General features: G+C 49.6%; 1 protein-coding gene across 1 annotated transcript in view; it reads left to right on the forward strand.

Moving 5' to 3' along the window:
• The window catches only part of PROM1 (prominin 1), a 101,694-nt gene that overhangs the window by 2,143 nt on the left and 85,816 nt on the right, over positions 1 to 13,735 (forward strand). Inside the window, exon 2 of the mRNA XM_045284387.1 lies at positions 13,595 to 13,650. Within this exon, the coding sequence (XP_045140322.1) occupies positions 13,595 to 13,650 (56 nt within the window). The remainder of the gene's footprint in view (positions 1 to 13,594; positions 13,651 to 13,735) is intronic.

Genomic DNA, 13,735 nt, shown 5'->3' on the forward strand with positions numbered 1-13,735 from the left:
CCCCGCCCCTCCGTGCGGGAACGATGAGGCTTCCTGCTCCTGTAAAGATGTGCAGCCGCCGAAACCCTTGGAGCAGTTCTGTTCTGTCCTACAGGATTCTGATGGGTCAGATTGGGAGGCTTGTGGACCTGGTGGTGTTTCGTGCTTTACCACAGCAGAGTTTGCAGCATTAATGTTTGCCTTATTGTTAGATATAGCGAGGCCAATTCTTTCAACTACAAAGACTTGAATATGATGGCTGATTACGAAGATTCATGAAGCTCATTGTCGTCTCTATCGTTTTCCGCTGCTATTTGTGAGAGGCTGATTTGTGTGTGAGAGGGGAGGAGTGGTTGTATGTCCTTAGTGAGCTTCACTATTATCAACAGTTCATTTATCATGCTGCCATACACTTTTGACATTTGATTTGTTTGATCTGATTTTTACTTTAACCTTTATTAGTCTTAGGTTAAGCACGTGGAGTAGTTTGAAGGGCAGTTGTCAGTTTCCTGTAAGTTTCAAGTTCAAGTCCACTGTCCTGATTCCACTTGAAGAATCTCGAACTCATGCTGTTTGCTGTTCACGTTTCTTCCCAAGGGAAGGAATTGAGCCTGGACATTGGGAGGTGGAAGTAGCAAAGACATCGAGTTGAGTATAAACGCAGTGTCCTGAGTAACACGTCCTTTGAGTGTGGGTAGACCTCGTGTAAATCTTAGTGAATAAGCAAATGCCTCCTCATGATCTCGGCCTTTTAAAACAGTCTATGTAAAAGGCACACAGTTGAGCTGTTTGAAATGAATTTCTGATGACTCTTTGGGAAACCCAGGGACACAACCCACAGACGTGCTAATACCAGGCACACTCTGTAATCCCTTAATCCCCTAATCGCTTCCCATATGTCCTCCTCCTTTGCTCTCTCTGGATTCCATAAGTAGGCCCCTCCTAATTACCCTGCAAGAAAAGAGCAGCGTTTTGGAGACACCTTCGTGCCAGTGATCCGATCAGGAGGTGCCCGTTATCGCCACACAGAACTTGCCAGGCATTGTAGGGCTTTGAAATCCACCACCCTTTGCTTAGAAAGTGGCGTTTGAAAACCCTAGTGCAATTGGAGGGGATTCCCCACCTTCCCCCTCCTCTCCATCCATCCTTATTTCCTCACAGGAAAGAAAGAAATGTTACAAAAGTTTGAGCCCTTGACCAGATGCTTTCTTACTACCCCAACTCACTCCACCCCCGTTAAAGGAGCTTGAATCTCACGATGGCCACCGCCGCCGACTGGGAATGCTGGTTTCTCCCATCCTTCCACAGCGGACCTTCTTAGCCAGATTATTGATTTGTTTACGTAATTGTCTTGTTGTGCTCCCTGGGCTTTTGCAACGTAACACATCCCAGACAGCCAAGCTTTTCCATGTGGGGCTAGTTAGTGTGTTCCATGTTATGATGCTGTGAAAGGCAATAGTGAGTAAGCATACATTTGCCAGGGGAATGTGTTTGGCGCGTAACCATAGTGGCACTGGTTATGGCTGCCGTGTGCCACCATCAGCACCGTCCATCGCAACCGTATTCTACCACCGTTATCTGTAACTCGGTGTCTCCATAAACTGAGACTCCCTTTCCCCTTTCTCCCTCCTACCCCTGATAACCACCAGGAACTCCCGTCCCTACACCTTTGCCTGGGACATGTAAGTGACAAGTACACTGTGGTCTCTTCTGTGACTGACGGGTCACACCCAGTGCCATGCTTTCCAGGTTCCTCCACGTTACAGTGCGCCCCAAACCTGTGTTTCTCTTCAGTGGTGCATGGGAACCACGTTTCACCTGTTCGCCTATTGATGGCTGTTCAGAGTCTTGCTGCTATTATTGATTGTGAACTGTGCTGCCCTGAACGTTGATAGGGTTCCTTCCTCTTAGCCAGACCTGACTCACAGAGAAGCCTCCAGGATCAGGCAGCCGTGCCATAGGCAGTCTCTTCTTGGACTTTACTACATGTGGGAGCGACGTACGATCCCATTATCTGGGGTTTCTTTTTGAAAGAGTTGAGGCACACTGTGAATGTGAGACTCAGCTCCGGCCAAGGAGCTGAAGAGGGAAGAAGGATGGGCTGGGGGGCTGGATCCCCACGTTTCATACCGTTCTCACTTGGAAGCTCTTCACTTCTGCCTCCTTATGTCTCTCCCCACTCCAAAACAATTGGCCGGCCCCGCTTTACCTGGGAAAGGAAGAGCCACTCTTGGGTTGTCCTCATCAGCACAAGGTAGAGGGGTCTTGTTGGGCTGAGACGCAAAGTCTTCTTCCTAAGTGGAAGAGGGGATGATCCTAGATTCCACCAGGAGCTCAGGGAGCTTTGCGTACTTGGCTGAGGGCTTTTCAGGAATACCTGTCCTGGCCTGACCTGGAACCGAAAGAGTGATGCAGTGCGCTGTGTCTAGGCAAGAGTTATCCATGCATGCACTCAGCCTGGGAAGCTTGCTGCGGGCAGGCTTGCCAGGCGACCTGAGGGAAGGGCGTTCCTCAGAGAGAACAGCATGTCTGGGGTGTGGAGAAGAATGAGTCATTTTAATATGGGATGCAGGGAAGGTGTTCCAGTAGAAGTTGAGGCAGAGTACAGAGGGCCCTGAGTGCCAGGCCGGGGAGCTTAATAGAGGGAAGGAAACTACAGACAGTCTCTGAGTAGAGGTCTCCACCATGCCAGCGTTTGTTGGAAGCCCCTACTTTCAAGGGCTGTAGACAAGGTTCCAGATGACAACGGTAGGTGTGGTAGTTAGGTAATCTGTTGTCACTTTGAGACGTAAGAGCGAACGGAGTGGAGTTTAGCCTGTCAGTCAGGTCACAGCTCGATGACCTCATTTGGAGATGCTAAGGAGATAAAATAGCTCGCTGGAAGGCGGGCCACCTGTTGACTCCCTGTAAGACATTCCTGCAGACAATACACATGGAGCTATGCCCTGGAGCTGAAGGAGCCTTGTAGAGACCCCTGCCAGCACTGAGATGCTGACAACGCCACTGGATCCACAAGACATCCCACCCGCTGGCCTGTGATCTTCCCGCATTGGGTGCCATTATATGTTTTTCTTGAGTCTGAAGAGGACTTTATAGATTGGTATCGGGCATATGGGCAAATATCGGATGTAAGGATTTGATCTGGACTGGGCTGGGAGGGTTTCTCAATATTCAATTGCCCTTGTATACAAAGCTCTTTCTTATACCCATATGAGTGTCTATGAATTTGTTTCTTTAGTCTATCCAGACTAACACAGTAGGATACATCACAGGAGGCGAGACTCAGCCAGGGATGTCTGCAGTAGTCATGTGTTGTTGTTAGGTGTCATTTCTGACTCCTAGTGATTGTGCACAACAGACTGAAACACTGCCCATTCCCACAGTTGCTGTTATGTTTGAACCCATTGTTACAACCGCTGTGTCAGTCCACCTTGTCCAGGGCCTTCTTTTTTGCTGCCCTTCTACGTTGTTCCTGTTGTTGTTTAGTGCCGTTGAGTCAGCTCCGACCCATAGCAACACTAGACACAACAGAAGGAAACACTGCATGATCCCACGCCATCCTCACAATTGTTCCGCGTTACCTAGCATGATGTCCTTCTTGAAGGACTGCTCTCTCTTGATGACACGTCCAAAGTACGTGAGACAACGCCTCATTATAGCCCTTGCGTTTAAGGAGCATTCTGGTTGTACTTCTTGCAAGAGAGATTTGCTTGTTTGAGTGTTCTGCCTGGTGAGGCCCATGTGCGAAGTCAATGTATAGGCTTTTGAGAAAAGGTAACTGCGAAGAAGTTGTTGATCTTGCAAAATTCCGCCAGTCAATCTGCAGTTCCATCTCTGTCCCCACAGCCACATTTTTCCAGTCACTGTTCCTCCCTCTTTGTGTCTAACGTTTGCATCCATCACCAATCATCATCAATACATCTGGGTGGCTTGTGTGATTAATTTCAAACTGAAGGCATTGGCAGAATGCTTCGATGTCTAGCTTTAGTGGTTGGTTCGTAAATATGACTAATAGGTGTATTTGTACATGTGAGTCACAGATGTATAACTGGGCTTCCTGGTCAGGCTGTGGATATTAATGCATCACAGACAGTGTTGTCCTTCAAAGTAGATCTTGAAATGTCCTTTTTGATGATGCAGGCGATGCTGCTCACCTTGAGCTTGTTCCTGGTGACGCCAACCATGTGGTTGTCTGATTCCGAATGGCCAGTGCCAGTCCAGTTCAGCTCCCTCATACTTCAGATCTTGCTCTTCCTGTGTTCCACATCATTTTAAATGGCTTTTCCTTTTCCCAGACGGGTGCTTTGTACATTCCATCTCCCGGTTGTTCATGGGTGCTTGCAGCTCTTTTGTTCTTGAGTCGTGCCCCACCAGCAAACGAAGGTGCTGCAAGCTTTCCTTCCGCCACAGCTTTGAGGAGTCCTGTCTGGCGTGCCTTCAACCCGGCAGGCCTGTCTTCTGTCACTGAGCCTCGTAATGTCCTGCTGCTCCTCCTAAGGTGCTCAGTGGTTCATCTCTCAAAAAGACTTCCTCGTAGTCTGCCTCCGGTCTGGAAGCTCCACTGAAACCCTAACGTACCAGCGAGAGAGCTTCCAGCACCACAGTGACATGTCAGCCACCAAGGCGTGACAGACCGGGGTAGCAGCAGTCAGGAGAAGTAATCATGGAAGAACTGGGATACGAGTGTGAGGGCAGTCTGGCTGTCCCGTTGTTATTCGTTGCCGTTCAGTTGATTCGGACGTACGGTTCTTAGAGTATATTACGCTATGACAGGGTAGACCTGCTCCGTGGGGGTTTCTCGGCTCTAACCTTAATGGAAGCAGGCTGGCAGACTTTTTCTTCCATGGTCCCACTGGCTGGGTTTGAACTTCCGACCTGTAGGTGGGCGGTCCCGTGCAAACTGTCTGTGCCCTGAATGAACGCAGAATTCATTTTATGTCCAGAGGGCTTGGTTCACAGCTCAGCTCCTGTCGCTTACCGGCTCGATGCTTTTGTCCAGTTCCGGGCCTCTGCTCTCTTCGATGTTCTAGGCCTGGAATCCTAACCCACGGCGGAGCTGGTTTCTGTGAGGCTTCGGGGAGTTGATCTATGTAGAGCTTCTGTTTAAAACCATGTCTGAGAGGGGTCTCGGGGAGGAGATGAGCCAGTCAGGGTGTGATGTAACAATGATGAGAAATACAACTTTCCTCTAGTTCCTAAATGTTTTCTCCCCGCTCCCACTACCATGACTCAAATTCGACCTTGCAAGTCTGGCTAGACCAGAGGATGTACACTGGTACAGATAGGAACTGAAAATACAGGGAATCCAGGGCAGATGAGCCCTACAGGACCAGTGGTGTGAGTGGCGAAACAGGGAGGGTAGAGGGAGAATGGGTAGGAAAGAGGGAACCGATTACAAGGAACTATATGTGACCTCCTCCCTGGGGGATGGACAACAGAAGAGTGGGTGAAGGGAGACGTCGGACAGGGCAAGATATGACAAAATAACAATTTATAAACTATCAAGGGCTCATGAGGGAGGGGGGAGCAGGGAGGGAGGGGAACAATGAGGACCTAATGCCAGGGGTTTAAGTGGAGAGGAAATGTTTTGAGAATGATGTACAAATGTGCTTTACACAATTGTGTGTATGGATTGTGATAAGAGTTGTATGAGCCCCTAATAAAATGATTTAAAAATAAAAAATAAAACCATGTCTGAGACACGCAGGGAAAAATCCCTCCATTCACACAGCTGCTATGGAGATTCTTTGAGACAGAATTGGCCAAATTTGGTGCCAAGATGCAGGTAGAGGGGACATCGAAATAAGAAACGGTCTTCAGGAGGGACCTTTAACATGTCCTCACGACTGCTCTAGAAGCAGACCTGGTAGTGTAGTCTACGGTATATGTTGCGCTACTCACCATAAGGTCAGCAGTTTGAAACCACTCCTTGGGAGAAAGATGAGGCTTTTCACTCCCACAAAGGAGTCGGAATTCATTGGATGTCAGTGGGTTGAGTATTGCTCTGTCTTGGAAGAAGCACAACCACGATGCTCCTTGGAGGCAAGGATGGTGAGACACCAGCTCATGCACCTTTGCACATGTTTTCAGGAGGGACCCATCACTGGAGCAGGACATGATGCTTGGTAAAGTCGGGGGTCAGTGAAAAAGAGGAAGACCCTCGACAAGATGGATCGACACAGTGGTTGCAGCAGTGGGCTGAGACGTTAAGGAAGGTTGTGAAGATGGCATAGGACGGGACTTTCCCTTCTGTGGTCCACACTGGGGTTGCGATGAGTCTGGATTAACAGGCTACAAGCAGTTGCCATGCGCAAATCCCTCAGCGAGCTGTGTTCCCCTGCAAACCCAGCTGTCGCAGAGCTGGGTTTATGAGCCAGGCTCCGGTGTAACGCTGGGTTCCTGAGTCATCCTTGTCGTTCTCGGGGAGTCCAGGCTGACTCGTGGCGACTGTGTAGGACAGGGTAGCACTGCCGTGTGGGTTTCCCAGACTCTACCTCTCTATAGAAAGCCTCATGTTTTTAAACAAAATTTTTATTATACAGTGGTTCAGTTTCATACCATAGTTTTATTGATATAGAACTCATCATATACGTCTATAATTTAGTATATGATTTTTGCTATACAGTGGTTCAGTTTCATACCATAGTTTTATTGATATAGAACTCATCATATACGTCTATAATTTAGTTGTATTAAAAATAGTTGTGGGGGGAGTGGGAAGGGAGGGAAAAAATGAGGACCTAATGTCGGGGGTTTAAGTGGAGAGAAAATGTTTTGAGAATGATGTACAAATGCGCTTTACACAATTGATGTGTGTATGGATTGCGATAACAGTTGTATGAGCCCCTAATAAAATGTTTATAAAAAAAAAAAGAATTGTATACACAGCTGCAATCCATTCTAGAACATTTTCTTCCTGCTTGGATTCATTATTTGCTCCCTGTTACCCTCCAGCCTGCACACACATACACCTTATCCCTGATGAGCCCTTACCCCACCTATTGTCTCTCTCTATTTGCCTATCCTGTGCTTCAGATACTGGAGGACATTCCGAAACAAACCAAGAACAAAAAACACTGTCTATCTATCTATACTGTTTTTTGTTCATATATATATATATTTTTTTTTTTTTTAAGAAGGAAAAGATCAACAACAACATTAAAATGAACCAGAGGAAAAAACCCTCTGTTGTGAAAAAAAAAAGAAAAAGCAGAAACCTTAAAAAACTAGAACAAATTTAAAATGGGTTAAAAGGGAGATCAAATGAACAGGCACTACATTTTAACCCACTGAGTTCTGCCGTGGTCGAGTTGACCACAGTCTCTGATAGCAAGGCTATTTGCATCCCTCAACTATGGTCATAGGAGAGTCCCAGAGGCTACTCCATAGAGGGACCTGCAAGTGGATGTTGGGCGTCCACTGCCATCCATAGCCTGCTGCAAACTGGATGTTCACAGTGTAAGCTCTGATACCCTTCCCTGCTTCAGGCTTGGATGTTATGATTTATCCTTCTTGGATCACACAGACTGGTGTGCTTCTTCCTGTGGACTTAGTTGATACCTCACTTAGATGGATGCTTGTTTGAAGACAAGTCTTTAAGATCCGAGATACTAATTTTTTTTTTCCTGATAGCCCGGCACCATCTGCTTTCTTCACAACAGTTTGCTGTAGCACTCGTATCTTCAGTGATCTCTCCATGAGGGCAAGTATCGAGTTGGTGAAAATGTCTCACCTTTCTCCCTTCTCAGCAGCTGGTGGCTTTGAACCGCTGACCTTGTGGTTAGCAACCCAATCTCTGTATGGAATAGACTCCTTTTCCTTTGTATCTTTGTCCCTTTCTTAAGGTCCTAGTATCTACTGTAAGGCTGCTATCTTGCTCGACTGACTCAGTGTTACCCCACTTGATCTGGCAGCTTTGAGGAGAAGCAGATGGTGGTGCTATTTCAAGGTACTCTCCTTGTGCAGCTTCAGGAGTCCTGGTGGCTCAGTGGTTAAGCACGAGGCTGTTACCCCAAAGGTGAGCAGTTTGAACCCAGCAAGCACTTGGCAAGGAGAAAGATGAAACCGTGTGTGTCCATCAGGACTGCAGCCCTGGAAACCCTATGGGAGGGTCCTGTTCTGCCCTACTGAGTTTTGAGTGGAATCTTTCTCTCCTGCAGTGGGTTTGTGTTTTGCTTACTGCCCCCCCCCCTCCCTTCCCCACTCTTGGGCAGATACAGGATCCCTGGTGGCTCAGCAGCTATAAGCTAGAGTGCTCATCGAAAGGTTGGTGGTTTGAACCCATCAGCTACTCCATGGGAGGGGGATGAAGCAGTCTGTTTCCATAAAGTTTACAGCCTCGGAAACCTTATGGGGGGGGGGCAGTTCCACTTTCTCTGAGGGGCTGGGTGGTTGCTATGAGCCGGAATCGACTCAGCCACCGTGGGCTGCACCAAACCAAGAACTCACTGTCCTGGAGTTGATTCTGACCCACAGAGACCCATAAGAATAGGGTCGAACTTCCCCGTGAGTTTCTGAGGCTGTAACATGGAGCGGCTGGTGGTTTTGAACCACTGGCCTCATGGTTAGCAGCCCATCGTGTAAGCCACCAGGAAATTAAGTCAGAAAGAAGTTCCATGTTCAAGACGCTCAGCAGCTAGGGACACACTGAGAAACCCTGTCCCGGGACTGGTGGTCGATTCACAGTTCCTCAGCCCCGCTGGGCGGCATTGTTTCTCTTCGTTTCACCCTGCGGGAGAAACTTGGTAATAATCCATCCCAGGAAGCTCCGGGGGCCTGTTTCACTGTGCCCTACAGGGTCACTAGGAATCCAAATGGACTCCATGGCAGTGGGGTTTGGTTGGGTGGCGCTGCGAGTTAGGCATTGCACTATGAACCATCAGGCTGGCAGTTCAAACCCATCAGCCGCTCCGCAGGCTAAAGATGAGTGAGTCTGTGTGCTCCCGGAGAGATTCACAGCTTCTGAAATCCTATGCGTATATAGGGCTCATGCTGAATCAGAATAGACTCATTGGCAATGGCTTACTTGTTTGGTTTGGGGGTTTTTTGGTGATGAATTTGGAGCCCTGGTGGCATAATGGTTTATGTACTGGATTGGGCTACTAACTGCAAGGTCAGCAGTTCGAAACCACTAGCTGATCTGGAGGAGAAAGAGGAGGCTTTCTACTTCTGTAAAGAGTTATGCTTTGGGGAACCCACAGGGACAATACTACCCTGTCCCATAGGGTTCCTGTGAGACAGGACTGACAAGGTGGCAGTGAGTTTGGTTTGGGGTCTAGACCCAGATCAGAGTCCTTCTCTTGGAGCAAACGCTAAACAACAGCAGCTACTACTATTACTACTACTGCTGCTGCTGCTGCTGCTACTACTACTACTGCTACTCGTACTATTGCTGCTGCTGCTGCTGCTACTACTACTACTGCTGCTGCTACTACTACTGCTGCTACTACTACTGCTGCTACTACTACTGCTACTGCTACTACTACTGCTACTGCTACTACTACTACTGCTGCTGCTGCTACTACTGCTGCTGCTGCTGCTGCTGCTAATACTACTGCTACTACTATTACTGCTACTACTACTAATACTGCTACTGCTACTGCAGTTTTTATTTTTGTAGAAATTAACTGACAGTATTCTGTGCTCTGTTTTAGAATATTTTTTTTACATTAGATTTTAGGATGGTTAACTTGCTTTACATCTCTATCTCTATCTATCTAGGTTGCTCTGACATGCTCCAGGGGTTTGGCAGGTGTGGGAATGGAATTGGGTTGATGGGCAGATGTTGAGGAGGGAGCAGGGAGGGTGGCAGTTGAGCTGGTTTTGACTCATGTGTCTGAGTAGAACTGCTTTATGGATTTTCAATGGCTGGAGCCCTGGTGGCATAGTGGTTTCGTGTTGGGCTGCTAACCGCAAGGTTAGCAGTTCAAAACCACCAGCTACTGCATGGGAGAACGATGGGGCTTTCTATTCCCATAAAGTTATAGAGTCTCAGAAACCCACAGGGTCGCCGTTCTGTGGCGTTTCTGTGTCGGAATCCACTCAGTGGCAGGGAGCCCAGTTTGCTTTTGATATGTTGCCGTTAGATGCCTGTGCATTGGCCCCGATTTAGAGTGACCGGGAATGTAACAGAGAGAAACACTGCTTGATCCTGTGTCACCCTCACGGTTATTCATGTGCTTGGGCCCATTGCGGCAGCCACTGCCCTTGCCACCAGCCTTGAGAGTGAGACTGCGGGTGGGGCAGTGCGTTCAGCCTGGCTTTGTTGCATGAACACGGGATGGCTTTGTCAGGGAGCGGTAGCTACGGGGAATCAAGGAAACCTCATCATCAGGACTGACATCGTCCCGTAGAACGCAGTGCGGGGCCAGCCACCGGGGCGTCCCCCACTCTGTACCCTCTGCTCTCATCTTGAGTCCTGCCCGCATCCCTCTCTTCGTCGCCCCCCCCCCCCCCCCCCCCCCCCCCCCCCCCACTGCCCTCAGCCCCCAGCATGCAGAACCAGGCTGCCCACCTCCCAGGTGGCAGGGCAGCTTCCTGGAGCGTGACAGCGAGTTCTGTCTCTGTAGCTCCCACGTCCACAATCCCAGGGAGGGCTGATTGCCAGCCCCGGGGCCCTTGACGGACTGGGTGACGCCATCCCTGCCACCCACCTTGGCATCAGCAACTGAGAGGAAGTTCCTGGAAAGGGTCAGCGGGCAGACAGCCCAAGAGGTGTGCCCAGGTCGGTGGCCACGTAGGCTTGGGCTCCGACACAGGCTGTTCTTAGTGACTTCAGACAAAGCCAACATTGTCTCCTTTAGATCTGGCGACTCATGCTGACGATGGCCCCGGGTGTCACTAGAGCCACAGAGGGAGAGACCGAGTCCCTGGGGGTCCTGACTAAGCCGCCAGCCTTGCACTGGGTGGGCGGCAGCTCCTGTCCATGTCTTCTCATCCTCGCCGTGGTATTGCTGTGGCTGTTGGGTGCTGTGCAGTGGGTTCTGGACTCTTTCCCGAGTAGGATTGTCCCTGGGGGTTGGCACAGTCAGCCTTTGTGCTAGCGGCAGAGGACGCTACCATCCCACCATCAGTGCTCATCAGTTATTGTGACCTTATTACTGTGAGATCATTGGAATTGCTCTGATCAAGGAGGTCTTACCAAAAAAGACCCCCAAACTCACTGCTACTCAGTCCATTTTGACTCATCGCAACCTTGGTGGCGTGTTGGGTTATTTTCCACTGGGCTGCTAATCATTAGGTTGGCAGTTTGAAACCACCAGCTGCTTCATGGGAGAAAGACTCCCGGAAGAGCAACAGCCTTGGGAACGCAAGATCTGCCCTGCCCTCTAGGGTCGCTGCCAGTCGGCATCGGCTGGGAGTTTGCTGGTTGGCGAGTCATCTTACAGAAGCACACCCCCAGGAATTGTCACTTGCTGCTGCGGCTGCTGTCAGGTGCCATTGGGTCGGCCCGCCCCATAGTGCCCCGTGCCCAACAGAATGAAGCACTGGGGTCCTGCGCCATCCTCACAGCTGTTCGTAGGTCTGAGCCCCTTGATGCGGCCACTGTGTCAGTCCGTCTCGACAAGAGCCTTCCATTTTTTGACTGTCCATCCACCTTACCAAACACGGCGTCCTTCTCCAGGGACTGGCCCTCTCCGGACAGCATGTCCAAGGCATGTAAGATGCAGTCTCACCTCCTTGCCTCTAAGGAACAGTCTGGCCGTAATGCTTCCAAGACAGTTCTGTGTGTCTGAAGTCTGCTCACATCTCTCTCCTTCCATCTGCTGTGGAGATAAAAGGGGGTGCAGGCCGCACACCCGAGGGGAGCTCCACTTGTGTCAGATCAGGGTGGTGACCTGAGTCAGCGTGCTGCCTCCCCCACAGCCCTGCTTCGTCCATGTACAAAGGTTGTGAGGAGGGACCACTTAGCACAATGGAGGGCAATTCCATCAGCTCACACCTTGGGATGCCTCCATCATTCTCCCACTGCCGAGGCACCGAGAAGCATGGCCTGGCCCCGGGGACACATCTTGGGGGTGGGGCGGACAGTAGATCAAAATGGGTCAGACTGGGGCCAGACTGTGAATCTCAATCACCCCCGGGGTGGATTAAGAAGAGATTTCTAGAAGTAAATCTCCAGGTCTTTCTTCCAAGACTCCTTTTTGAGGACTCAAACCTCCAACCTTGCGGTGGCCACTGAGTCTGTTGGCTGTTGATACCACCCAAGGGACTCGGGAGGCAGCTACTAAAGGCTTGTGGCCCAGGCGCAGGGCAGACTGTGGACGGGCTGGAGGTGGGGGTGGAGTGGGTAGAGGAGGGGGAGGGGGGTGCCTTCAAGCATGGAGATCTCAGATATTTTTAAATGGACCTTTTCAAGGATGAGCATGTGAATGTGCATGTGTGTTCCTTGATGCAAAATAAAATGTTGGGGGCTTGGCCGCCTGCCTCTTCTGCCTGCCTCTTCATAACCTGCTGTTTATGAAAACTGTCCGCATCTGCTCTGTGGTTTCATGGTAGCTTTACTTTGGGGAACAGAGGAACGGGAAGAGAGTGTATGCGGACACGTTCTTTATTCTCATATTTAAGAAGCCTGGGAGGCCAGGATTCTGGGGTGGAGGGAGGCCTTTGCACTTGTCAGTTAGAGATGAGTCCCAATCACATTCTCAGAACTAAAATTAATCCCCACAATATCCTCCCATAACAGCGCTACCTTAAAGTGACTTCCTACAAGTACATGGCTGATGGCTATCTGACTGGCTCTCCCTGCCCAGGGGACAGTCATTCCCCCCCTTACCTGCCCCCAGCACTGGTGTTAGGTTACTCCTCCAATGAACTCGGACCTTTAGGGTTGGGTGCTTTGTTAAATATGTGGTTACCTGTAATGAGGGGGGCTTGCATGCCCCAAGAGCACATACAGTGATGTGAGAATACAATCTGTCTACTCAGACTTGGTTCCTGAAGATACGGTGGAGGTGAGCACCACTCCAAAGCTTTGTCCCTATCTAAATTTCTCTCTGCTCCAATTACACAGTCGTCCCTTAGGACCCATCCGGATATGAGGCTGCATCTCACACGTTACCTCACGTGGTGTCTCCTTTTCACCCACTGCATTGGCTCTGGAAGCCTTTCCTCTCTCAGGAAAAGCTGCACAAGTAGCTGGCATGTCCCAGTTGGTTTGCATTTGGGACGTGTGTTCCTCCGAGGTGGTGGGGTGGGGTCGGGGAGTGGGGGAGAGAAAGAGGCCGATTTGCATTTTAGAAACTGGAATATCAGGAATTTCTAGAGCAGAAAACAAACCCTTTGGGGCCTGGCTGCCCGAGGAAAGGGAAGGCTCCCCCTCTAGAGCATGAGGAGCCCTAGCGATGTAGTGGTGAAGCATTGAGCTACCAACAGCAGTGAGGTCGGAGGTTCAAAACCACCGGCTACTCGCTGGGAGAAAGACAAGGCTTTCTGCTCCGGTAAACAGTTCCAAGTCCTGTAACCCACGGGAGGTGATGAGTCAGCACTGCCCGACAGCAGTGAGGTCCTGTTGAGTTGTTGTCTTCTAAGCATGCATTTTCTGTTTTGGTTTTGTTTTAAACTGGACGAAAACTAATCCTGCTACTGTTTTGTGGCTTTTTTTTTTAACTTCTAGCAACTGTCAGAAAACTTATATACAACAAGTTTGACATCTTCAATGATTACAAGGAGGTAAGTGCTCCTAATAGTTTAGTCATTTAATATACCTCTGATCTATCCATCCATCCATCCATCCATCCATCCATCCATCCATCCA

The sequence above is a fragment of the Echinops telfairi genome, unplaced genomic scaffold (assembly GCF_000313985.2).
Source record: "Echinops telfairi isolate 266 unplaced genomic scaffold, ASM31398v2 ScPeMD7_7468;HRSCAF=8506_1, whole genome shotgun sequence".
Lineage (NCBI taxonomy): Eukaryota > Metazoa > Chordata > Mammalia > Afrosoricida > Tenrecidae > Echinops > Echinops telfairi.